At 39.7% G+C, this 27,243-nt stretch overlaps 1 protein-coding gene across 6 annotated transcripts in view; it reads left to right on the forward strand.

The window, feature by feature from the left end:
* The window catches only part of SPHKAP (SPHK1 interactor, AKAP domain containing), a 69,616-nt gene extending 44,915 nt beyond the window's left edge, over window positions 1-24,701 (forward strand). For 3 of the 6 annotated variants that reach the window (XM_027686056.1, XM_027686055.1, XM_027686057.1), the window contains exons 4-12: window positions 868-927; window positions 4,203-4,337; window positions 7,852-8,107; window positions 8,383-12,124; window positions 15,566-15,745; window positions 17,626-17,712; window positions 19,669-19,721; window positions 19,806-19,990; window positions 22,490-24,701. In XM_027686056.1, the coding sequence (XP_027541857.1) occupies window positions 868-927; window positions 4,203-4,337; window positions 7,852-8,107; window positions 8,383-12,124; window positions 15,566-15,745; window positions 17,626-17,712; window positions 19,669-19,721; window positions 19,806-19,990; window positions 22,490-22,633 (4,842 nt within the window). In that variant the 3' untranslated portion in view covers window positions 22,634-24,701. Of the gene's footprint in view, window positions 1-867; window positions 928-4,202; window positions 4,338-7,851; window positions 8,108-8,382; window positions 12,125-15,565; window positions 15,746-17,625; window positions 17,713-19,565; window positions 19,765-19,805; window positions 19,991-22,489 lie in introns of those variants that run through there. The other 3 variants (XR_003534715.1, XM_027686059.1, XM_027686060.1) reach the window with 3 other exon arrangements.
* The last annotated feature ends 2,542 nt before the right edge of the window (window positions 24,702-27,243 follow it).

The raw sequence follows: 27,243 nt of genomic DNA on the forward strand, positions 1-27,243 counted from the left end.
TAACTGAGCCTTGAATTTGTGTTAGGTTTTGCTTTAAATCAAGATGGCAACACCAAACTCTCTCAAACTTCACAGCCTAGCTTTGGAGTCCCTGCTTCTAATTCAGAAGTAGAGCTGGAGGAGGGATTTTCTGATTAGAAAACAGCCCTCCAGTCAGCATATAGTAAAAGTCTTCAGAACGTTTAATGGTCTCTGCAACTCATAACGATCAAAGAAGGGGCAGAAAAATTTGTCATTAAAAGTAGTACTTTCTGGTAAATCATGTACTTACTAGGCAGTTCTGCAACCTGTGGTAGTACCTGATTAGCACTGCTGAACACTTCTGGTTGCATATTGGTTTACGAATAAAGGTTAAGAAAAATATTTTCATAAGGTTTTAAAAGTCTTTAAACTCAGAAATTCTGGAAAATTATGAAAAATATTCCAATATTTATGTGGTGTGCAGAAAAACTCAAAAAGCAACTCACAACTGTACTTATGAAACATTTAGCAATGAGTGCCTGAAAAGAAGAAGCAGCCATTGAAAAAGACGTGAAGAATTTATCTGATATACAGTCAAATGCATTTTTAACGTTTCCTCTACCTTTTCTAATATCCTCTGTATTACAGTTTATTGGCAACATTTGCTCGTTCATCAGGCAAGCTGATTGTCAGAGCAGATATAGTCATGACTCTTATTCCTTTTTTTCCCCTTTCTTGATATCAGGAAAGTTCTCTTTGCTAACCTTTCAGCCTTTCTTGTACTAGGAAAAGGCTTCATATATTCAGCTACAAGGCTAGAAAAGGATCATATACTGACTTTTAAAGGGTTGCTACCACTCTAATACAATTTCATAAGCTACTGTTTCTTTTTCTTTCTTATTACAGGTTTGTTTTGTGAATTTAGATGCCAACAGAGATGATTGCAGCGATGAGCAAGTGAAACAGGTAACTGTTTAGGTCTTAAAAACATGCACAGTGGATCTAGTCAGGTGTGCCAGGACTCTCCAGTACAAACAAAGATCAAAATTCTATGAACAAATCAAAGCCAGCCCTAGATTTTTAATGCTTACAGAGAGCAATGCATAAGCATTCTGAAACTATCTCAACATTGGACCACGTTATATAACTTTTCTTACTCCCATCCCAGAAATACATAATGGATTGATGCAGTCTGTGACATCACAACAGTTTTATGAGTAGATTTCTTGCTCAGCCTTGGTTTTATCAGAGAAGTGAACATGGATATGTCATACATCCAATTTTTTAAATTGGCATAATACTACATAAAAAGAGTTTTTGGTGTCTCTCTGTCCTACTGCCTAAAGGCCTTTGAAAAATCTTTTACTCATTTAGGTCTTGTTCAGCTCAGCAATCTTACTCAAACTCCAGATAGTATGATTATGTGGTCTTTAGGAGGGGTCTAGATAAGACAGAACTAAAGGTATTTTTTATCTGTTTAACTGAAGGTTCTGAGGGTAGAAAAAAAAAGGGATTTTAAAAAAATAATAAAAAAGATCGGTTATTTTACAAACACTAAGACAAATTACATCATGATATGCTATTTAAAATACGTGCTGTTCCAAAAGAAACCTTAAATCTGTGGAAGTCACATTTTAAAGATATGGCCTAGTGTCAGTTTTGTGCTTACATCTTCCTTTATCAGTTCATTTCCATCATCCTAGCTTGGTGTCTATGATGGACACAGCAGTGTCCATCAGGGGGCAATATGTAGTGAGTGAACAAAGGTAGGGTCTCCTGACAGTACCCAGGGAATTCCTAGGTTAAAGCATTACAGTTAGTTTGCTGAAACTACTTTTAGCTTATAGGAGAACAACGAGTGCTGGGACCTTGATACCTCCTGCAAGTCATTTGCTAGCAGGACCAGTTTTTCTGCGCTGTTTTCTGCATCCTAGATCTGTGAAAATTCAGATGTCAAAAATAAATACAGGATCTTGCAGCAAAATTACTTTTCTGTTGAATCAGCAGGTTAACTGTGCAGAACAGCTTGTGAGGGTTTACTTTACTGAATCCCTAGAAGCACTGGTTGTTTTCTATTAAGCAGAGGTTTTATTGTTGTTTACAATGTTTGTTGAGGAACAAAAGCTGTAGCAGGTCATGAGGAAATACCACAAGTTTCTCCCTCAGTCTTAGAACTAGATATCTGTAAAAGCCATCTGAAATTAGCTTTGTGCAGCCACCCTGTACAATGCCTGGAGGTTTGATGACTCCTTTGCAAGCACAAAACCCCTCTGGAAGCAGCTGCATGTTTTTTATCTACTAGCCTCAGAGCAGGGCTGTGTTCACCACCCTGAAGCTCTGACGTGGCAGCAGAGCCTGGTCAGCTCCCCAGAGCACTGCACCCACCATGCCCACAGCAGACATTCCTCTCCTGGCACGAGGGCACAGGTAACAGAGACACCCCAATGTTTGGCTGTATTCTAGAAGGGCAGTTTCTGGTTCATTTATGTGCAAACACATTTATTCGCCATGACTGGAAAACGATACTCTTTTTCTTTTTTAGTTTTCAATGTAGGTAATGAAAAGTCCCTGGTAGCACAAGGTGCTTTTTTATTCTTCTCCAAGAGGAAACTCCCTCATCACATTTTTTGTGTATAATAAGCAGTTTGTGTAAATTACCATTGAGTGGGATGGAATTTTATAAAACACGCTGGTGTTGTGAAAGCATTTCTTAGAAGAATTTTGAAGATGTTAGCCTAACTGTTGTTCATATGAAATATTTAATCATTTTCTAACAGGTACTTTATTTACTAAGAGGTACTGTTAGGATTTTGCATTGCCCACAGAACCCTGGAGTGGGTTAAATTGAGGGGGGTTTAGTGTAAAATAATCATGTTTTCAGACTTTTTTTTTAATTCTGAACAAAAGGTAAAGAACTGAAATAAAAGGTATATAAAATGTCATCATTTCCTACCTAAGAAATCTGATAAAATGTGGCAATTTAGGCAGTAGAAAAATAGAGATATGTAGGGAAATGTGTGTGATAACAGAAAGGTTATAATTTGGAAAAAAAAAAGGGATGAGAACTTTTTTGTACAACAGTAAAACGTCAAACTGAATTGAAGGACTGAATTTAGTTGTGTCAAATAAAAGTACTTAGTCTCATGTGATTCAGTCTGCTGAAAAGTGAACTGTTCTCTAATATTGATTTAGCTTTTCTAAGCCAGAAAGTTTTATTATGTCTAATTCACTCCAAGGAAAAATAGAAGTACTGCAAGCTTAATATTTTGAAGATGAAAAGGAAGAAGTGAAGTAAAGCCTATGGCTGGGTGCCCAAGATCTGCACTCCCTGACTGGCTTTGCCATGTGTTGTGCACTAACACATGGGCTCTGTTAGTGCCTAAAATGGAGGTGGTATTTACTCTACTCCCTCTGTAAGGGGCCAGCATTGATTTTGTGTTCTAAGAGCGAGCACACAGAGATCACTGGCAGAGGGAACTGCACTCTCAGGCACTGTCCTTTTGTCCTGGCCTTTGTACTCAAAGGAGCACAGATGTCCCCTGCACGGGCTGGGGACTGGCTCCCAGCAGCATGGCAGTACAAATCTCCTGTGTTACGTAGCATCACTGATGCTGTGACTGTTACTGCTTTTACCTTTAGCAAATACGTAACATCTAGGAAGTGACTGTGTCATTACAAATGAAAGGTCACGAAGGTGCCCAGTGGAACAGCAAAGAAAGGTGTATTTCATCTGTGTCTTCAATATTTTGGTTGTTCCATGTTTAGCACTGTGTCAATTCAGTCAGCAATTTCCAGCTAACTTTTCCTTTGGTTCCTTGCTAGTCATAAGCTTGGAGGAAAACAGGAAGATTTGCCCTGTTCTCATTACCACACCTAACAAAGCTTTTCTGTTTCAGACAATAACAGAGACAGTGTTTCAGTCTCTCAGGAACTCGCTTGTAATAGGAAGCATTTAGATTCACAAATCCAGTCAAGCCATTTATCACGTGACAATGTCAGGGATGGCAGATGGTCCTGCTGGACACTTGTGCAGAAGTTTATAATGTCTGGTCTGGTGTCTCAAAAGAAAGAATGTGCGTTTTAATGCTGCCAGTTCTATTCTTAATCTAGTTGAAGTATTACTTTCAAGTAAGCTTTCTAAAGGGATGCATAGAAGTGGTATTTCATTTTAATATTTCTGAATATAACTGTGCAACTCAGACTTCATTACCTGAGAGTAAAATCTGTCTTTCATACCACAGAAGTTGATCAGCGTCTCACCAAACCTCCCTAAACTCATCAGTTCGATGAACGTACAGCCACCAAAGGAAAATGAAATAGTCCTGCTGAGTGGATTAGCATCGGGAAACCTTCAAGCCGATTATGAGGTTCCCCAGGTAGGAATCAAACTCATCTTTAATATCACATCACACCTCTGAAGGATGGAATTTGGAATACGGGAAAAATGAACCTGAAAGCAAAGACCTCACATCAGTTTGAGAGGAGTGGGAGTTTGCAAACATAAAAAATCAACACACTTGTGTTAGACACATTAAAGTGTGTGGTGGGCAGGGACACACACACCATTTACACAGATAGGCGAGAGATCCTGCTATTCCCTCTAGATCCTGAAGGTGTCTGGGTTGCAGCTGATAACGGTTTGAGCCACATTAGCAGTTGATCCTTCAGGGAGGGCAGGCATTGGTGGCAGAGATGAGATTCATATGACCAGATTTCAAGAGTAGCAGGAATCAGAAGGGCAGCACAGAGGGGGAAAGCAAAGATGTAAAACTTCTTCTGTGCACAGAGCTAGGCCAGGGCACAGCTGCTACAGACTCCCTTTCAAGTGAAGTCTTGCCACTTCCCACTTTTGTTCCCAATGCATCTTCTCCCACGCGTGCACCTTGGAAAAGAGCTGATGATAGGACTTGAAGATCCTAGAGGCTACTGTGAGCCTGAATGTGATCAATGTGAAAATACCAATGTGACATTAACTGTATCAGAGATGACACCTCGTTTAGCTTCTGTCAACTTAAAAAGTAATTAATGCATTAATTAAAATTTAACATTTAAAAGAGCTAGAGGCGAGGTTCTCGTGCTAACTCCTTCACTCCCATTATTGCCAATTAAACGTTCCCTATCTGTGATCTGAAAGCCAAGAATTCCTCTTAGTGGCACCACATAGAAAAAGGAAGCAAATGATAACATTTGCTTAAAGACATTTTAATATACAAGTTCCAGAAGCTTAACTCCTTATTGTAATAAGAACTATTTTCTTCCTTTCCATTTTTGTCATCCTTTATACCTGTTCATGTATGTGCAAAGAAAGAGTGAAAAATATGTCAATATTTTTGGGCCTGATTCTGATCTAATTGGGCCATTCATGAAATGGGAACAACTTCATAGACTAGAATCATAGAATGGTTTGGGTTGGAAGGGACTTTAAAGATCATCTCATTCCAAACCCCCTGCCATGGGCAGGGACTCCTTCCACTAGACCATGTTACTCAGAGAATTCTTCAACCTGGTCTTGAACGATTCCAGGCAAGGGACATTTATGATTTCTCTGGGCAATCTGTTCAAGTGTCTCACTACCCTCACAGTAAAGAATTTTTCCTAATATCTAATCTAAACCTATTCTTTTAGTTTGAAGCCATTCCCCTTTGTGCTGTCACTACATGCTCCTGTAAATAGTCCCTCTCCATCTTTCTTGTAGGCTCTCTTCAGGTACTGGAAGCCCTCAATTATGTCACCCTAAAGCCTTCTGTTTTCCAGGCTGAACAAGCCCAACTCTCTCAGCCTTTCCTCATAGGAGAGGCGCTTCATCCCTCTAATCATCTTGGTGGCCTCCTCTGGACTCAATCCAACAGGTCAATGTGCTTCCTGTGCTGGCAACCCCAGAGCTGGACACAGTACTCCAGGTGGGATCTCACCAGGGTGGAGGAGAGCAGCAGAATCACCTCACAAATTCATTAAAACTGCAGAATTATTTTGGAAAACAAAACTGTCCCAGCAAACTTAAAAAAAGCCCCAGGTATCGCCAGGTTTATCTGCTGCAGAAAAAAAGAAGCAGAAAACTTCTTTTCACTGAAATTAACTTGTGTACAAAAGTCTTCCTGAAGCAGACACTGTAACAGCTATATTGCAGAGATCATTGAATTTTATGTTATACCAATAAGCTGATCATTAAAGAGAGAAATTACCTAGTTATTGAGCTGTCTTGCCATTTGTGACTAATGGCTGAATTTAGAAAGGTTTAAAAAAATATGAGCACAAGGCTGTGGTGGGAGCACTGGAGCTCCCAACCCCACAGCCCAGGGGCAAGCTACTGCAATATGCACAAGGGTGTTTTGAGGCTCAAACAAGGTAACTCAAGCACCCAAGTCATCCCCATCTCCAAATCCAGTGAGATCAGCAGCCCTCTCATAGAGGGAACTAACCTAAATTTTTGTCTTGTAAGACAAGTTAAGCTTTGTATTGAGACTGGATGAGATTTATTGGCCAGATATGCCACCATCATCCTTTTGTTTGGCTTTCAGAGAATTTCATTTGTAAGGTGACTGGCAGAGTTTTCCTGCAAGGATTTTTATGCTGCTCACCCCTCAGCCCCTTTCACAAGTATAACCCTGCAAACTGTGGCCTGGAGAAACAGCAGGGGAATGTTTGATCTAAGGCTGCATCTGTTTTTTATTACATTTTTCGCAATACAGTATGCTCATGTCTGATTCAGCAACTGTTTCGTAGCAGCTATCTAATCTATCTTTTCTGTTTTACTTTTAACACACTAATTTATCTGGGTTTCTGTTCAGACACATTTTTTAGGTGGAAAGGAAGAGCAGGCTAATAAACATGCTAATCCAGCATAGCACTCATTCTGCTGTCTTTATTACTAGATATTTGCTTTGCATTCACATTCCAAGACAGAAGGTCCAGAATGAGGTTACATTATGGTAGATACTGTGCAAATGCCCAGCGGGTCCAAGGCATCTTTTGCACAGCTTAAAATTTACTGCCTCAATCCAAAGTTGGTTCCACTGGCTCCTTCCTGAGGCCCTGGAGTTAAAAGCACAGGATCACACACTGCAAAAGCTTGGCTTTGCTTCAGAGTACATTCATACAACAAGCGTGGTCCCATGCAGAGATATCAACTTAGCTCTGTTGTTGTATAAATGTCCAACAGTTTTAATATCAATAAAAGGAGGATAATAAGAGTTTCTTTCCGTTTCTGTCCAACTTTCAACTTAATTGTACTGCTTCTCTGGGTAAGACAGTTTTATATAAAGGCTCATCACATTGTGCACTGGAGCCCTGTTTCCAGTGGGAGGTTATATAGGCCTGAAATAATGGGGCTTTGGACAAAGAAGGAATGAGAGGAAGAGCAGCAAAGAAACAAAATAAAACACTATTTTAAAACAGTCTGCGGGAACACTAAAGGTGACCTGTTCTTAATCTCATCAGCCAGCATTTACAGGGCTGCCTTCAAACAAGCATTGCAAGGGAAATTATCCTGAAAGGGAATTCATGCCCACAAACAATTCCTTCCAGAGACAGGTAATGCCGGGTGGTGCGAGGCCATTAATAACAGCATGTCAGATGGCTAAGTGCAAATAAGTCTCTGTCATTAAAACAAGTTGATTGAAAACAAACAACTTGGCAATTTCAACAAAATTGCCAAGTATCCCCTGTGATACAGCTGAGTTCTCTACTAAAGCACTTGTATAACAAAAGCTGTCAGTCCAAGAAGTCTTATTTTGGCATGTATGTAACTGCACACTGTGTTACTAACATTTAAATGACAAATCATATTGCATCTTTGCAACAGAACATTCTCGAGATATTTATAGAGATGGAAGCTTAAAATAAGTTTTATTTTTTAATTTAATAACTATCTGAGATTCTTTTCCCCTCTAGTGTCCTTGGCTGGCAGATGTCTGCTTGGTTCAGTGTGCGAGGGGGGACAGGAGAAACAGTGCAAGCTGCATCATTTTTGAAATAAACAAGTTTCTGATTGGACTTGAGCTTGTTCAGGAGAGGCACCTGCAGATAGAAACTCGTGTCTTAAAGCCAGAGGATGACACAAACTGCTCAGTGTCCTCAATAGAAGAAGATTTCCTCACGGCATCTGAGCACCTCGAGGATGACAACGAGGCTGATGAATACAAAGCGGGTAAAAGCAATGGGACTGAGCATAATTCTGCTATTGTTGGTACTGCAAAACTGCTATGGCAATGCTCACAGAAATTGCACTTGATTTTGATTCATGCATATGTAATTTAGAAAATGGACAGCCATTCATATTTTTAAATTGCTGTTCAGAGACAAGGGTACATGGCTGTGCAGTACTTTTGCAGAGCAGTGATGTGGTACACAGTTGTGCAGCTGTTTTCTTTTTAAAGCCACAAGGTGCTCTGCAAAAAACTAATTATTTATTTTTCTTAATAGGTCACGAAAAATTAAATGTTTCAGAAGCATCTTCAGATGTCAAAAAAAATAAAGGAAAGGGATTTGAAAATATTCACTACAGAAAAGCCAGGTTGCCATTCATTCCTGAAGGAAACTGCATTAATAAAGATAATGGAGCTACTCAAGTCTCTGAAGCTGTGAATGTTGTGGCTGAAAATGGCCTCTTACAACCTGAACATAAGTCAGACCAGGAAATACTGTGGCAGAAGGAATTAGCTGAAAAAGCTACTTCATCATTTAGTACTACTAATTTGACTAGTGAGGTTGAAGATTCCTGCCCAGCGCTGATGTTAGAAGATGTATCTTTAACCAAAATGGCTAAAGAGGAGCTGGAGCCTCTGTGTGACCCAACAACAAAACACAACAGTAAGACAGATGGGCAAGACTGTGCAGGTATCAGGAAAACTGATCCTCCCTCACAAAATGAGCAGGGGACCACAGGTCAGTATGCCACAAATTTGGCAGAATCTGTTCTGCAGGATGCATTCATTAGACTGTCACAGTCTCGACCCAGTTTTAGTGAGGAGGCTGCAGTCAGCATCTCTGTGGGAAGCTCCAGTAAGTCAGAAGATGTATCTGCTTCCCGATCATGGAATGAACTTCCAAAGATTGTCATAGTGCAAAGTCCAGACAGTTCTGAGAACATACCTGACTGGCCAGGGTCTGCCTTCCCCAACCTGTGCCACTGGACCGAGTCAGAAAGCTCTGCTCAAGTTTCAGATTACTTTGAGGAAGAACATTCGAATGGACATGACCAAAGTGCACTGGAAGTGGCTCTGGCTTGTGCAGCCACTGTCATTGGAACCATTTCCAGTCCCCAGGCTGCAGAAAAATTCAGACGGGACCAAGAAGTCACAGACTCCCGAAGCAGAGTGGTAGTGGATGAAGAGGTGCACACAGCACCTTCACAGCCCCTTGATGACTCTGCTGGCACAGAATATTCCTTTCCATCTGCGCTGTGTGGCATGACTCAAGTAGCAAGTGCTGTAGCCATCTGTGGCCTGGGGGAAACGAAGGAGGAGAAGTACCCTGCAACTTCAAGTGGACTTCTGTCTGCTGCTCAGGCTTCTGCAGCCATTACTCTGCATTGTAGCATAGCTATAGGAAGCACCATGGAAAAGCTAAATGAGAGCATTGCAGAGGCACTTCTCAAAGAGGCATCCATAATTTTGACAAAACCCAACACATACAAAAATGTAGGGCATTTTATGGAATCCATAAATGGGAAAATTATTGAAACAGCAACAAGGCCACGTATTCCACATGCTGATGAAGTAATCAGGGATGAACTTGCGCAAAACTTATCCAATATTATCCTACGACATTCTATGGAAGAGGTTAGGAAGAAGAGACAGTTTCACCCTCACTCAGAAAATGGCTCAAGTACACAAGATGTTTTCACAGAGACGGCAAATGAGTTGCTTTTTAATATAATATATTTCACTTGCAAGAAGATGAATGACATAAGGCAAGTTGAAGAATGTTCTCCTCTCTTTTCTGAGGGCAGAAAAGCAGAGAAAGTAACCAGAGCAGAAGGATGGTCAACACCAGCAACAGCATGTGAAACTTCTCACAGCCCCCTTGATCACTCTGCTGCTAAGCCATGTGGTACATCCTACAGTACCAGTACTAGCAAAGATCTTGGAAATGTCACAACCACTTGGAAAAGTAATATGAAAGATGTAAATAGCAATGAAGGTGCCACACTGAGCTCAGAACCAAGTGGAGATACAGAGCATAACACACTTGGTGGAAAAACATCTCCCAAGAAGAGATACCTGAAAAGAACCCCACGAGACTGTTACAAATCCCCAAATCAGAGCAACAATCAGCATCAGAAGAAGGATTACAGATCATTTTCAAACAGAGAAAATACCTTTGCAAACAATGAATGCAGACATGGTGTTCAAGAACAGCTGTCTTCCAGTGCCACCACAAATGCAGAAAACCAAGCCAAGCATAAGTGTGATTCTGTGCTAAATAATGATGTTCAGCTTAGCTTGTCTTTATTGGGAAACCATGTCTTGCTTCCTTCTCAGCCTGTGCTACAGGTGAAAAATTCAAGAGACAAATATTGTATAACAGATTTTGCAGAAGAATTGGCAGAAACAGTTGTCTCTATGGCAACAGAAATAGCTGCCATTTGTCTAGAAAATTCAAATGGAAAGCAACCCTGGTTCTGTGCATGGAAGAGAGGCAATGAATATCTAGTGACCCAGAGTTTATCATGCAGAACCATGAAAAGGAAGAAGGAAACCCATACTAATGGTTCAGTGGTTCGGAAGCACAGGGCACCTCGACTAAGTGAGATCAAAAGAAAAACAGATGAGCATCCAGAGCTAAAGGAAAGACTGATGAATCGGGTAGTGGATGAATCTATAAACCTTGAGGACACACCTGATTCAGTCAATATCTTTGCAAATGAAGTGGCTGCCAAGATCATGAACCTCACCGAACTCTCCATGGTTGATAGCATCTGGCAAGGTCCAAACCACCCCAGGAACAGACTGCACTGTGAAAGATGGAGTCGAGCCAAGGCCTCAAGCTGTGAGAGCATTCCAGAGGAGGACTCAGATTCCAAAGCTTCTTTCAATACCCTAGGCCTAATGAACAGCTTTGGTCAGTCTATGAGCCAGACAAGTTCTGTCTCAAAGCAGTCTAGTTGTGAAAGCATTACAGATGAATTTTCAAGATTTATGGTGAACCAGATGGAAAATGAAGGAAGAGGTTTTGATTTGCTACTGGATTACTATGCAGGAAAAAATGCGAACAATATCTTAACTTCTGCTTTGCAACAGGTAGCCAAGAAAAATGGCCATCTTAATGTAAGACCAAGCTGCCCATCCAAACAGTCCAGCACAGAAAGCATAACAGAAGAATTTTATAGGTATATGCTAAGAGAAATCGAAAGGGAAAATAAAGATAACCTATATTCCCCTCAGAATTCAAAGGACTGGTGTGATAGTTTGCTACCACCATCTCTACGGTCACCTTTTTGCTTTAGGCAGTCATCAATGCCTGACAGCAGATCATCAGGCTCCAGGCTTACAGTTAATGTCCCAGTTAAGGCAAATTCCTTAGATGGATTTGCCCACCATCGCCAAGATTCCTTAAGTGTGCAGCCAGCCAGTACTGTGGCTTCTTCAGGTCTTTGCAAGTCTGACTCGTGCCTGTACCAAAGATGCAAGACTGACCAGATAACAGATATGTTGATTCACGAGACGTGGGCGAGTTCTATTGAATCTCTGATGCGGAAGAACAAAATCATAGCAGATGAGGCAGAGGCTGCAGAGGCAGAGCAGTTTTACAGCGATTCCCCACCGCATGTGGAACAATATGCAAAAAGACTGGCTGCAAATATTGTTGAAAGTGGTAAAAGTTTAATTGTTGTCCAGCAGGATTCCTGTGACTATACGAGCCGAGAACACGTGCTGGAAAGCAAACATCCCCAAAGCACAGCTCAGATACAATCGAAACCCAAAACAGAAGAAGTAAATTTGGATGAGAAAAAAGAGCATGTGAAGAGCCCTGGGAGCCTCCCTGCAGGTCAGCACAGGGAAGTGCCTTTAATTCAGATAGAAAGTGATCAACGAGATGAGCCACATAAAGACTCAGAGTCCTTAACTTCATGTGGCCCTTCTGGAAAGGAGCATCAAAGCAAAGAAAAGCCTCCAGAAACTTTGGATGGAAAACACACTGTTTCCAGTTCCCCAGCAAATAGGTAAGTGACCAAACAGCAAATCAGCATATTGCTTTGGTGTTTTATTTTCCCAGTAAAAGTTATTTTGATAAAGGAAGAAGATAAGAATATAACTTCTAAAGAAACAAACAGGTTAAGTTGTGACTACAGGTTTCTGATGACATAAAATCAGCCAGTCAAGTATCACAGTGCTGATTTCTGGAGCAAACTTAAATAAAAGATGACATTATGATTCTAACATTCAAACTTACTAACAAGTAAGTTTTCTCTCTACAGATATTTAAGTCTCAGTCAAGACAGGAAAAATAGACAAAACTTAAACTTTCATGTAGCGCTGGCTGATATGTCAATTCAAAAAAATAAATAAATAAATAAAAATCAGTGTTAGTGTATAACAGAAGGTAGCAGAATTTGTAGTTCTCTGCTATGCTTGTTTGTGTAACTAATGCTTTGTGTACCTGGAAACAAGACCAGACTTCTGAGGCCTTGAAGTTCAAATTTGTGTTTACAGTCTGGAGCTACAAGTAAGAAAAATTCTTTAGCGAAAGAAATAAAATATTAAAAGTACCCCTCACCTCCTTTAGTTCAAGACTTCTCTGGTTGAATTTAAATAGAGAAAAGAATAACATTTCATTTTATTTTAATGCCATTTCATGGAGTTTACCCCATACCTTACCACCCTCTCCTTGCAGCTGTACTCCTTTTCTTAAGGAATCTGTAGCTTGCTTTGGTTATGGCAAAGTGTGAGCCCAGTATGAGAGTTCAGTGCAAATGTAGAGGATTGCTGTGAGTGCTGTGAGTGCTATGAGGTTAAGAGCAATGCTCTCTCTCAAGGCATTGCCTACTTTTAACTATACTTCTTCATTGTATCCGTTACTTTAATGGTATCTAAACTGCCAGTCTCTTGGAGCACTGCAGCACCCCATTATCTCAAAGTGGTAGAAGGAGTGCAGGTGCTACTGGTAGAAACCATTGTAGCTCATTTTATTCTAGGCAGTGCTCTGTTTTGGCATTTGACAAAGCTCTGCTTGAAGTGAGAAAGCAAAAGTGCTTGCTCTCCTTGAAGTGGGAAAGTACATGGATTATATCTACTTTCCTGTGTATGTTAACAATTATGATAATTATCATAGTGTCACTAGTCTTTCATACTGACTCTCCCCCACTAACCTTCCTCTTCCTTAAAATGCAACCTGCTTTTTAGTAAGATACATTTCGAAATCCACCTCTTTGGAATCTTGACTATGAAAATGAAGTTATTTTTGCAGTTTACGACCCCTTTCATAACAACTTTTCTTCTGCCTTTGATGCAGAGTTCCCAAAGTGCCTATGGGATGTTTAAAGCAATAGGATTGGTAGGGCTGAATTAGTAACCAGAGGCTACACCACATGAGCATTTTGGCTCAGCAATGCAGTGCAGTTCTGAATCAACTCATCCCTGTTTCCATACATCAGCTTTCTTTGCAGCATGCAATGCAGATTTCTTTTAAAGGAATCTCAAATAGAAACTGCCCAAGTGTGTTCCAGATGTGCTTGTACCCCTACTGGGAAGGCAAAGCTTCCTGTGGTTCTTCACACAAATTTGAACCATTTGTGGCATAGCTGGCTGGACCAAGTCTATGTAGGCTGAAGTGAAAACCTAAAAATATATAATGTAGCTATAAAAGCATCAGCAGCAATTGCTTTGATCCACTCCTACTGCATTAAACTACTTGCTAGTTCAGATAGAGGCACAGAGGACTCCAGGCAAAATATCAAGCAGGCATACAGTCAATTAGGAATTAAAAAAAAAAAAAAAAAAGAAGCTGCGCAGGCCTAGGGAAGAGGTCTTCAGCAACAAAAAAGAGCTGTTTCTGGTATGTAGGCAGTGCAACAGACCCAGTCCTGTCACACAGAAACTGTTCCAAGTGACTGTTCACAAGTGGGGAACTGTCAGTTCAAAGCATCGCTACTCTGAGATGCAATTGCGTAATGAATCAAACAAAACCCAAAATGCCAAAAAACATCACCCGCAGAAATCTCTTGTGTTTTGGACCAGGTATCAGGAGCTACCTGCCCTGTATTAAAAATCTGAATAACACCACTACCCTGCAACCTGGCTGCTCAGAGCCCACGTGTTGGTGCAGACGCTGAGCTCTGCCCCTGAGGGGTCAGGGATGACAGGCGCAGTTACTTGGCAGATGCTCCCTGCCTGCTCCAGCAGAGCCCTAGGGCAAACAGCTCCCATCCTCCCTGCATAGGCTGCCTCTCTCTCTGTCACCCAGCATTAATGCAACAACTTCTGAGAGTGAGAGCTTGGCAAAAGGAGACATCCACAATGATATTGTCTCAGTATATTCTTGGTCAAGGTGATGACTCGGGAGCAATAGTGTTTGTGGTGCAATCTTTTGCTCTAACTGAAAACCAGTGCCTCAGTCATAACTTAGATACAGGTCTGAAAGCAAGAACTCCTCTAGAGAGATCCTGCAGAGAGCTGGTAGTTCACACTGCATTGCTGTAATCACTAAGTTGCAAATGCAGCTTAGTGAATAGAACAAAACTACAGTTTTGCTTTAATTATTATTCTTGTTCTGCAGTGATATAATTATTGTGGGGATTGATTATATTTACTTTTCTGTCTGTATATCAAAAGGCCAGTTTAGCTCTGAAAAGTTACCATAAATGCAGTTTTTATTTTTTGTTTCTGTGTGTGTTGTGGGAGCACGTGTACACATATATGACATGCATGTATATATAAATACGTGTATGTATGTAACATATTTCAAGTATTCAGAATTAGAAATCATTTTTCCCTTAACCCTGTACTTTCTGAACTCAGTCTGGGCTCCATATTCAGTCTGGTTTCTGACTACTTGCTGCAATATTTTGTCTTTCCCCAACCTGAGCGGCAAAGATCCTAAGGACACAGAGGGCTGAGAGTCATTAGTCATTTGCAACCCACAATACTTTCCTACTTTTAGTTCTAGACCTCTTTTAGATCTACAGTGCTAACAGAGTAGAAAACCCCGGCAAGAAACCCATTTTATTTTTATTCACCCATTTGCAGGAGAGGGATTTAGTGCCAGTATATATTTCCAAGAAATGCTTTAATTCTGCACTAACATATATATTTCAACCACTGATTGACTGAAGTGCATTAAGCAGTAGACCCTTACAGTGATCAGTTCTTTTCACACATGTAAAATCATTTTGTATAAGTTAAACCATTTCTATGCATATTTCAGTATAATATTTACTTTGTTTTGTGTTGTCTGTAGCAGTGATAAGAAAGTCCTTTTTTAAGAGCATCTCAGACCATATGTTCTATTGGACTGTATGGATAAATTATAAGCTTGTCCAGTCTTTTGCACCTATATAATTCTGCAGCTTGGTCGACTTTAATGAGCAGCATTTCCTAAAGATTGGTGTCACCGGTTTGTTTGCCTGTATTATAATATCAACGTGCCTTCCTTATCACCCTGCCAGCAACAGCCCTCAGAGCAGATCGGATGCTGAAATCATAGGAGAGACAAAAGCAGTTGAAGAATTCCCAAACCATCTCAGCAGCAGTGAAGAAAGCACTGGCAGCTGGTCCCAGCTAGCTAATGATGAGGACAATCCTGACGACACAAGTAGCTACTTGCAACTGAGCGAGCGATCCATGAGGTACCCGTGTTGTCTGTTCTCACTGTACAATATGGTCTATCAACCAAGCCAGTGATTTCCCTGCCATGCATCAGGAATGAGAGGCAGCAGCTTGAGATTTACTCAGAATACTGTAAAGAAAGTCTAATGGTAGACTTTTTCCCTTTATTTTTTAATAAGGGGGAAAAAATTATCCACATTCTGGTTCTCAGCTAGGTCTTTTTACTACTGGTGAGCAGCTAGATTCAGGCAAAGGAAAAACTTCCTGGCACTGTTGAAGTGCCCCAGTTCTACGGCGAAAAGGCCAGCAGATAAGCTAATTGCTACAGTCTTTGGATTTATTTGCTACTCTTTGCATAATGTTTGTTTTGACATCTCCTTAGCCAAGATTGACGAGATTGCTGTTCCCGCCAGAAGAGCAGAGATTGAGCCTGATCTGCTTAGACTGGCACAGGGGTGCAGATTAAAAGAGGATGACCAGTGTTCCCCTGAGTAGACATAAATTCCAGAGCTCCCATAGCAATGTGCTGCTTTTTGTACCTATTCAAGTCAGGACATGTGTTAAAAAATGTTATCTAGTCCTTGGAGTTTATATAAAGTGATGGTAGTTTGACTGCAAGCCCTTTCACGACATGAAACTGAGCAAAGTTTTTTCTTCATATGCTCTTAGACTAGGTTTTAAAATATTGTCAAGTAATTACATCTTTCTCTTGAGTATCAATATGGCAAGGAGGGAAGACATTATGGTAATGAAGCAGGGAAAAGAAAGAGTCTCTGTCAGAAAGCACTGTTGGCCAGCTAAAAAGAACTGAACAAAACACGTCTGTCACCGCAGTTGAACATTCATCCTGTTATTATTGTATCAACCTTTAACAAAGTCCTCGGTCTGAGAGAGCTGAAGTATTGTGCCTTTCAGCTCTGCATTGAAACAGAAATTGCTACAGCAAGTCTGAATGCATGGCATGCTGGCACTGACTGAGAACAGCCTGATGGGGAAAGGAACTGTCTAATCAATCCTTCTAATGTAAGGAAAAATAATATTAGTTGCTCTTCCAGTAAAAATTAAGTGGTGCAACATGACTTGCCACACAGAATTTGTTCCTGGTAATTGACTTGCAGGCAGCAAATTCACAACCTGCTCATGACACTATTACAATATCTGCATAAACATTTACTGTCCCATTTATAATGATGTTATAAAGTGAACTAGTACTATTGTACTACTTTATCCTTGTGAAGAAGCCAAAGAGAATACTTCTATGTATTTTTGGTTCCAATGAGCACTGGCTTTAATTAAAATCTCAGTCTTTCAGAGTAGTTAGAAACACGAGGGGCCATCTCTGTACCTGTGGGTTCCATCAGATCCCCAGTAGTATTTGGGGTATGATGTAATACACTGAAACCACTTCTGGTTACAGGCATGGAGTCACCCAACAGGTAAGTAGTATGATGGGCAACCAATGTCTTGCTGTAACTCCCCATGTTCAGAGATATCTGAATCTCTGCAGGTTTCTTCCAGGGCATCTCTGTACCTGCTAAACCTTCTTTTCAAGGACTGAAGCAGACTGGTTTTTCATTTGAGGCCAAATGTTCATTGCATAAGGCATGCACAAGAAGAGAGTTCACATCTTTTTATCCTCCAGTTTACAGCATCACTTGATGCATTGATGCACTTCATACATGCTCCATCTAGAACTATTTTAATAAAAGCCTCATTACTTTGAGCAGACTAGTGTGCTTCATTGTGGGAACCACTTGCTGAGCACAATTGATTTTGTGGAACTCTACATAACAGGAGGCAGCCTCCTCACTTTGCTTTGTACATAAATAAATTTTTAAAAGATGTATGGAGACATGTTCAGCACAGCTTGGCACTAATATTTAAACTTTTGCTTTGTCAGCAATGGCAACAGCAGTACAACTAGCAGTCTTGGCATTATGGACCTGGAAATTTATCAGGAGAACGTGCCATCTTCTCCTATGATTAAGTAAGTAGTCACTGAAGCGAGACTTGATGTTTAGTCCAATTTTAACTGCAAATTGTTTACACCACCTAAAATGTGCCAAGCCCTGCTTTGCACCTGCTGCTGTGCCTGCTCATAGTTTCAGAAAAAAGCGCATGCAGGTGTCTGTGGAGAGTGAGAGCACTAGACAGTGAAAGATTACAGGAAAACCCACTCAGGTGGATCTCCCAGGAGAATACTGGTCCGTCAACCACTGTCTAAAAGACAGTTTTCTGCTGTATCAGTTTCCTGTTGTGTGAAACTTCTTCTCTGAATAACTTCAAACATTACCAAAACTCTACTGTTATAGCAAGTAAGGTCAAGCAACTAAGGATCAATTAAAGACAAAGAAAAAATATAATTGCATTCTTTCCAATAATAATAGTTTGGCCCACAGTACATCTTACCTATTGTTTCCAGGCATGTTTCTACTGAACTTGGAGTTAAATTATCAAGAGATGTGCAAGTACCTGCCTAAAGATCCTGGTATAACCTGCCAGCTGGTGACTGTCATGATGCAGCCAGGGCACAGCCACTGAGGAAGTGTTTAGACTGGACATCACATATTGAGCATGGGAACTTTGTGAAGGCAGTGACATCAGAAAATTGTCATAGCTCATTACCAGATTGTGCTAAAACCGCCCTGCTTTCAAGAGGCTCTTTTTTTGTAAGAAATCAGGTCATTCACATCTCTTTAGAGTTCCATGTATTCTCTTTCAGCTGCTGATTTGGTGACTAAGGTTGAAACATTCCCATCTTCACATCAGCAGTGATACCTCCTACACATGTTCCTAAACATGTCCCCTCTCCCTTATATTTACAAGGACCAAAGGGATAAATTTCTAATTCTCCTTGTCAGCTTCCAGGGGCCATTCAGGTCTTAGCCAATAGGCATGAGAAGTTTCTACTACCACAAATAACAGTCAAAGCAGAGAACACATTTGCTGTTCAAAAGAAAAACTGGAAATAAATCTGATGATAAGGAAGTTACTAAGCACCTATGATTCTAAGTCAAGACATATGGTTATATGTTGCATGCTGCCATTTTATTTTTTCACATCTTGCAGTAACCACTACACAAGCATATATGATCTTGATTCTTTGAAGCCCTGGGGGATATTCCGAAACCCAGGGAATGAGGGTGTCCTCCCATGATAAAAACAAAATCTTACACTTGCAGCATTCCCCCTGATTTCAGAGCAAAATGGTTCAGTCTGGAAAGGTGTGCTGAAAGCGCAGTCCCTCCAGTGGCAATGAAACAAATGGAATAGCTGTGACATCAGTAGTGAATTTGCAGTCTCCTGACACACGTACAAGAGCATGGATAATGTGCTTAGAGATGGAAGCTAAAGCAGTGACCACTTGCCTGTAGTTTAAGGAAATGGTACATAAGAAATTATCTATCTTTGGAAAATTTTGCAAGGTGTAAACAGAATTTGTTTATCCAAACAGCTAATACACTTAAAACCAGCAGTAGAAGGAGTCACTGATAGCTATGATTGTATTTAACTATGAAAGATAAAATTAGAAAGCAAGACTGGAAAAGATCCAGCCAGAGAGTACAGCACTGCAAAGTGCAGACATTGGAAATTCGGCATTTCCAGCCAGGTTATGAGACTTGCTGTGTGTTACCATAATGTCATTTGCTTGTCATTATGTAAACTGTAAAGATGCATAGAGCCTGGTGAAACGTAACACATGACACAAACAATACAAGTACTTCATCCTACTACAGGAATAATGCTGCAATTCCCATAGCTTTTCCTGATTTACAGATTAAATAAATGAAATATAGTTGGCATTTTATTATTTCATCCTATGTAACTTTTTTCTTGCAGTTTTCTAGGTCTTACATTGAGGGAGAAGTTTATTCATCATGAAGCAATGTTGTAGACTGTTCCTAAGTGTGACTAATAAGCTTTGTTGTTGTTTGTTTCTAAGTGAATTAGTAGAAGAAAAGGTTTTCCTTAAAGAACAGACAGAAAATACAGACGGTAAGTTAAACCGTATCAATTAAAACATACAGTTTGAAGTTAACACAAGTAATTGCACAGTAACTGTTGGGCTTATTTTTCCAGAAAGTACTTCTGAGCTTTCAGTGGGAACAGCCAACTGTCAAAAGGACCTATTGGTGATAAACTTTGATCTGGAACCAGAGTGCCCCGATGTGGAGCTGCGAGCCACCCTGCAGTGGATAGCTGCTTCTGAACTTGGAATTCCAACCATCTATTTTAAGAAATCTCAGGAAAACAGAATTGAAAAGGTAGTATTTATGGAATTAGTTAATTAATCACTAGCAGTTATGATTTGTTGAAGTAATTGAGCTTAAAAGCAGATGCAAAACCATCTTCATTACAGCAAGATGGCAGTACTACTGTTTAGTAGAGAAAGTGATGAGAGCATAAGTGTATCAGAATTTAAGGTATGTGAAATATTTAGTAGATTGTGCATGGCACAAGAAACAGCATCACCATGAGACCTTCTCCAAGTCTCTGTAGCATGCTTTGATGAAGCTGCTCACTTTCTCATATCAATGATACATTAAGTACCAATGCCCAAGGCAGAATTAACAGGGTCCTTTATGTGGCTACATTTGAAGGGCTTCAGATGGTTTACATGGAGTTGAAGTATGTAGCTTTAAAAATTAAAAATCACTTGTGTGTGGACATCATACTTAGAAAGTTCTGCTGATCTTACTATAATATGACACATTAGTTGGACATAAGATTTTCAGTCCTTATGTCTTGTCTCCAACACTGATTAGGGCAGCCTTAGGCAGGTCTGAACTCGTGCCTGGCTGTTCCTAAATTGCTGCAGCTGACAGTTCCTCCTACATTTATGTGAGTCTGCCATGGGCAAATTCATTGGCTTCACAGTCACTTTGTGCCGGCAGGAAAGGATTACTGTCCCCCAAGGAATAGGCCCACTGCTCAAGTGTACAGAAGGGTCTAACTGCAACATCAAGCCAATCTATATTAGCTCAGGTTCACTGTCTGACATAACCTGCTCCAGACCTGATGGAAAGTTCAGAGGATGGGCAGGAAGGACATAACTGTGTAGGCATATCCTTATAACTACCCTGAGGGACAGTTTTAGCCCAGCAGTGACCCACCACTGTTTCCAGTGGAGCCATATTTGCAATAACACATCTGTTACATGGAAAATTAGGCTGACTGATTGTAATGTATTGCATCATTGTATGGAAATTCAGAAGCACCTCCCCTGGCTTATGAGTTTAAAAGTGCTCTGTGTGCACTGTTTCTCTTGCTCAGGTGTAGCTTTGCCTCTACCAACCACCGTTTTGAAAGCAGAAGTCTCTTTGCAGAGAGCAGCAGACAGACATAGGCTACCACAACTGAGAAACCTCATGAGGTGTTAGTCCAAGCCAGAGCACCAAGACAACACCGAAATCCAAAATGGCCACAAGAAATGCAGACTCTTTCTATTCCTGAATGATTAGTTAGTGCTCCATTGTAGATACCACCAAATACCAACCACAGTATTTCAGGAAAGACCAAAAGACACCCATTTCCAAGGTCAGCAAGAACAGCTCAAGCTTTAAGGCTTAAAAACATGTCACAGTATTCAAGTCAATTAATGAAAAAAGTATTACAAATCAGTATTTTGGTCTCTTAGGGGAAGATCATTTTGAGTAGCAGAGATATTGTTTGATTTTCTTGAGTACATCCATTTGGGAATCATAAACATCATTTAAAATGCATTCAACAGCAACAGTCCAAATTGCATCTAATTAAAGAAACAGCTGTCAGCTTTACCCATGTGCTTTGGCAAACAGTTAATTCAATTGCAAAAATACACAAGAGAATAATGAAGCACATCCTGCCTACAACAGCATTCTTGGAAATCACGTGCCTATTAAATATCATTAAAATACATATTAAAAGTTTAGGCTTCAGTATGTAAATAGCAAAGAGCTACACTAACTAGAGACACACAATATTTTCTTGTGTGGTTTAAAACTGGAAACATAGAAGGAGAAAGCTAATTAGATATTGTGAAATTCAAAGAAGTAAAAAGCTTTGATTTTAATTTATGCGCTTCACAAAAAAAAAGGGACCAGATGGATGACACTGTGAAGCCTATTATTAAGTACAAAGTGGACAAAATTCAGGATTTTTCACAGCTGCTTAAGAACATATATTTAACCTCTGGTTTCTCTGGAAATTAAAAAAAAAAATCAAATATAGATATTCTCTGTGATTCAGCCACAACTGTGGCAAATGTCTTCATGTGACAAAATTTTACACAGAATTCCCTATCACCAGTACTATGTGAATATTTAAAATACTATGGAATGTATATGGAGAAATACAGAAAATTTAATAGAAATTAAAATATAGCTAATGGTAATGAAGAAAGATTTTTTTCCTTTAAATGGATAGTCACACTTCCATTATTTTGACAGTGAGTTGTTGATAATGAGGAAAATAGTGATCCTTTATCAAACTCTCTGTCCCTGTTTTTATTTTTATTGCAATAAATAAGAAATAATGGATGGAAGCAGCTAATTTAGAAAATGTCATGAGATCCAATCAGTCTTTGAGGAGTTATGGAACTTCAGAAATGAAGTTTTATAAACAGCAAGAACCTTTATGCTGCTGTGCAGTGAATGGTATCCACTCCCTCCTAGAGCAGTGCATTTACAAAGGACTAACAGCAGATTGTATGTATTCATTTAACAAAACCTCAGAAAATGTTAACTAAACCCTAAGTGCATTTCATTTTGGTTGTTTTTATTTAGTTTTTAGATGTTGTGCAGCTAGTTCAGCGGAAGTCCTGGAAAGTGGGGGATATCTTCCACGCCGTGGTGCAGTACTGCAAGCTCAGCGAGGAAGGCAGAGGGATGACACCAAGCCTGTTTGATTGGCTTCTAGAGCTGGGTTAAGAAAGTTCACTGGTCCAGCATTTCTGTTTTATTCCAATTTAAACAAGCAGTGGTTTGTGTAACACTCTGATCTCTCAACATCACTGAGTAAAATGTGCAAACATATACAAACTCTACAAAAACAGCACACGTCTGGTCCACAACTCACCAAGGAGCAAAGTGAAACCAAGGTGTTATTGTGTCTTTCTGTGTCATGAGGGACTCTTGACATTGTGCTATAGGATGTACTGTACTAGGAGGGGATGGATTTTTAGCCTTCTGAATTAATGGACTACACAAAAAAGGCTTAATTACCTAATATGTTCAATTTTCATCAAATTGATTAAATCAATCAGCTAAAATGTACACTAACATTTAGTTTTAAAACAACGCTGATATTTGTACAGTTTAACTATTAGAACCAGAGTGTGTTTCAGGATGCCTGGAGACACCCTTGCCCCTAAATAAGTAATATTTATGTTGGTTTGGGTTTTTTTAAATGCCCATAGTCTGCTAAGAGATAAATGCTTTTGAACACTTAACACCTTTGCAGTTAGACAACAAAATAAAAAGCTGCTGAAAATACATTTTAGTTTGTTTTTTTCCATGAGATTATTTCTCTTCCATAGCTATTCCTGATTCCTGTAATCTTCCCAAAGAAATAAAATCGAGTTTCTCAGTTACTATCCTTAAAACAACTCATTCCTTTTCACTGGGAAGCAGTGCAGTTCAGTACAGCTCCACCTGGTGGACTCCTGAACAGCTCTGTGAGCCAGGGCAGCACAAGCCCTGTCCTGCCACAGATGTGCTGCGTGACCTTGGGCGACTCATTTCACCTCTGTGCCTCAGTGTCCCTACCTGGTAAAAGGGAATAATGATAGTACAGCTGTTACCTGAAGTGCTTCTGTTTAAAGCACTATGTAACATTTTACATATCAGTTAAAAGCAGTGAAAAAACTACTACTTTAATTTTAGTGCAATCAAATATACTGTTAATGAGGTGAAGAAATGCATATCTGAAAAGAGTACCATCTCATCCTAGAAATCTTAATGTTAATTTTTGTAACTTCCAAGAAAGCAAAATGTTTGTAAAAATTTCAGCAGACATGCGTGTTCATTTTGGATATAAGTGTTTGGACTACATGTGATAGTTCACGTTACTATAACATTTATATAACTGTTTGATAAGATGTACTATGGTATCGTCTTGTTGAGATGATCTGTTGGTATCATGCACTCGATACATTCTCTCGACTCTGCCAAAGAGATTGGTTTTGAATTTAAAGGTAAAAATAACTTGTGACATCACAGCTCTTCTGCAGTTTGTTTCTTTGAAAATACTCATCTTTCATCCCTCCTACCCAAACAGCATAATAGAATATCTGCCTGCTTTTCCCAAAAAAATATTTAAGAGAAGTTTTATTTTCCATATAACAGTATATGCTTCTGTAATATTTCTTGAAAAAGAAAACCTATCCTTTTGCACTAAATATTTTTGAAAAGTTCGAAGTAGTTTTAAATAATTTATGAAAAAGAGCCATATTCTCAATTTTATCTTTAAAACCATTCCTAAACTTGCATGATTGCATCACTTCTTTGTTACAAAATACAAATTGTTGGTGAATAAAAATCTAATGTGGAGCATTAAACAACATGAGTAATTCTCCATCTACTCTGCAGCATATACAGAACAGTGGAGGTCGTTTTACTGTCTATAAAGGTCAGTTTATTGCAAACACTGAACACAACTGTGCAGTCACTGGACCAGCTCCTAAGAATTGCTGAACATCCGTAACTCCCACTAACGTGAGTGGCAACTCTGAATGCTCAGCATTTCTGAGGCTGAAAGCTAATGAAAAGCACCGAGAATTATAAAATGCTTTGTTTGAGTTAATAAATGGGAAAATGTATTTATTTTTAAACCAAATACAGTTAGTTGTCAGTAAAACTTTTTGCTGTGATAGAATAAATGTTTCCTTATCCTACAAAGCACAAATATCATGACAGTTGTAACAGTGTGATGCAGTTTCTCTGTACAGTAGTTCTTAATGTTGCAATTTATTGAGAAATAAATTTATGTTATAATGTGTGTCCTCTTTGCCTTCCTAGAAAGTTCATGAATGGGTTTTTGAATTGGGTTCATGGATGGATTTTTTTACCTTTTAAATAATATTTGCCTCCCATCCCTGGAGCTTCTCAAAGTTCTGCTTCTGAAGGAATGATGTGACCCGTGGCCCCAACCAAAACAAATCAGAGCAAGGGCCAGGTCTTACCTCAATACCAAAGCCACATCTTTACTCAGGTTCCACAATTAATACAAGAGATAAAAGGCTAATCATAACATTCTTAGTATCACAGTAAAATAAAGAGAAATGACACATTAACTGCTGAGAATTAAGCCCAGAATAACTCCCAGTGTACCAAATGTCTGTCAGTGCTCACTCTAGCTCCTTTCAGTACTTGCAAAGGTGGGCAGGAGGGTGGGGAGACAGCAGCTCAGGAGTTTCCTCTACTTGTGTAAGTTTGCAGAGGTATTTCCTGCCCTATTGCCGAGATGCAAGGGCATTTCTACTGCTAAACAGAAAAGGAAATCACCACTTAGCTGAGTAAATCAGAACTGAACTTGTCCACCATTAATTTTTTTCAGCTTTTTTTTAAAAGTGAATGTTAAATGAGAACAGCATACTAAATACAATCTTAGCTAAAAATCTCTCTGTATTCATGAGCATGATGGAGACTTTAAGATCACGAGGGAGTGGTTGTTCACTATCCCAATAAAAACTAAGACATGACAAATGAAATTCATACAAGCCAGATTCAAGGCAAACAAAAAGAGATTACAGGTTTTTAAATGAGAGGATGTAAGACTTGTACACAGGATCAAGTGGGAGCTGGAGAAGTACTTGAAAGAGATGCCTCAGGAGATGCCCTGGCCGTCAGAAGCTACCCGTGGGAGTAGCAGATGCAGCTGCAGTGCTCCCCTTCCCAAGGGTGGCTTCAGGGAAAGGTGCCTTCCACCCCAGGTTTGACTTTACCACCCACATAATAAAGAGGAGAATTTGGCTGGTAGATCTGGTTATTTTTCAAAAGGTAATTCTACTGTATTTGAATTAAGTATTTAAAAACTTCATTTTCAGTTTTGTTTTGTTTAGGGTTCTTTTAATGTTGAAATTAGTAGAATACCTCAGTTTTGTCATACCTCTTAAAGATTTTCATAGTGTCTTCAAGTAAATTAACCATTTTTTTGTGACCTATGATAAATATAGCCACCTGTTAAATTCAGCATGTAAATTTTCTGAAGAGGCCAGTTTTACTGTTTCTCTTATCCTGTTTCAGGCAGAGTTGTTATGACAGACAAGTATGGGAATGTCACCAAGAATCCTGAAGCCTAAACTTCAAAATGCTGGGGGGAGGGGGGAAAAGAATACCACTCCATTGAAATAAAGAGCCCATGTGACCTACTTAAATAAAACAAATTCCAGCTGAGAAGGAAGACACATGCATACTAGCCAGTTTAAGAATTTTAATTCAAGGCAGAACCATTCCTAAGCCTTTGCCAAGTGTGAGCAAACCCATAATGCCTCTATTTCAGTTGTTCAGACTCTAAATCCAGTCATTGCTAGGAACAGGCCCTCAGAAAGCAACTTGCAGCTATGCACATTTAGCAGGACAGACAGTTAAACTAGACAGCCAGACTATCAAACTAATTAAAAGAATTTGCAGTGAAGCCAGGTCTGGCTGATGGATACCGCATCCTCCTCCCAGCTTCAGCTGAGGATTAAACAGTAAAGTGCAGCAAACTAGAAAATAGAAGCAAGCAGGATATATTTCAGATCCTTTCACTAACTACCCGGGAAATGCAAGTGTTCCCACAGAAGGAGACAAAAAAGGAAATTCTCACAAAATGCCACTTTTAAAACATGAGTGGTATGACTATTATTATCCTCACCTATTCAGAAAGAGAATCTCAAGAGATACAAAAAGCACATGTCAGGAGTCCAAGTACACATCATACGCTCACACAAAATCCTCATCCTTGTAAAGTGTATGTTCTGTCCTAGGACAGTTAACTGATACAAACTTCTTTCCCAGAAAAAAAAAATTGCATATCCAGAGAGGTATATACTGAAAGGATTTCAAAGGTCTAAAGGACAGAAACAATACAGAAAATACAATTTCCAGTGACAAGCCTTACTAAAGCACCCTTCAGAGGCCTCCTGAGGTAATCCTTTTCAATAAGGTCACAGTGAACCAGGTTTGTAAGCATTTCAGGATAATGTTGAAAGCCACATCTCACTCCAACCACACAGTGATTAAAGTAGCAGCTTGAAGAATACAAGGTATATAGAAGCCAAATGTTCTTGCAAGATTAAAAAAGTACCACGGAACAGAGTTAGAGCATACACATCCACTGTTTTGGTTGCAGGAACTAAAGTGGAATTGGAGAAAGGGATCAAGCTGCTGCCAGATACACATAATGGTTTCAGGAAGATGCATTTATGCAATGCACTCCTAATGTTATTAAATCTACATATGGGTAAACCAAGGTGCAGAGAACCTAACATCAAAGCACTCAGATGATGGTACCTAGAGTACTAGAGAGGTTCTTACAAGGCACCAAGCCAGCAGTG

The sequence above is a fragment of the Neopelma chrysocephalum genome, unplaced genomic scaffold (genome assembly GCF_003984885.1).
Source record: "Neopelma chrysocephalum unplaced genomic scaffold, ASM398488v2 Primary Assembly neopelma1_70, whole genome shotgun sequence".
Taxonomy (NCBI): domain Eukaryota; kingdom Metazoa; phylum Chordata; class Aves; order Passeriformes; family Pipridae; genus Neopelma; species Neopelma chrysocephalum.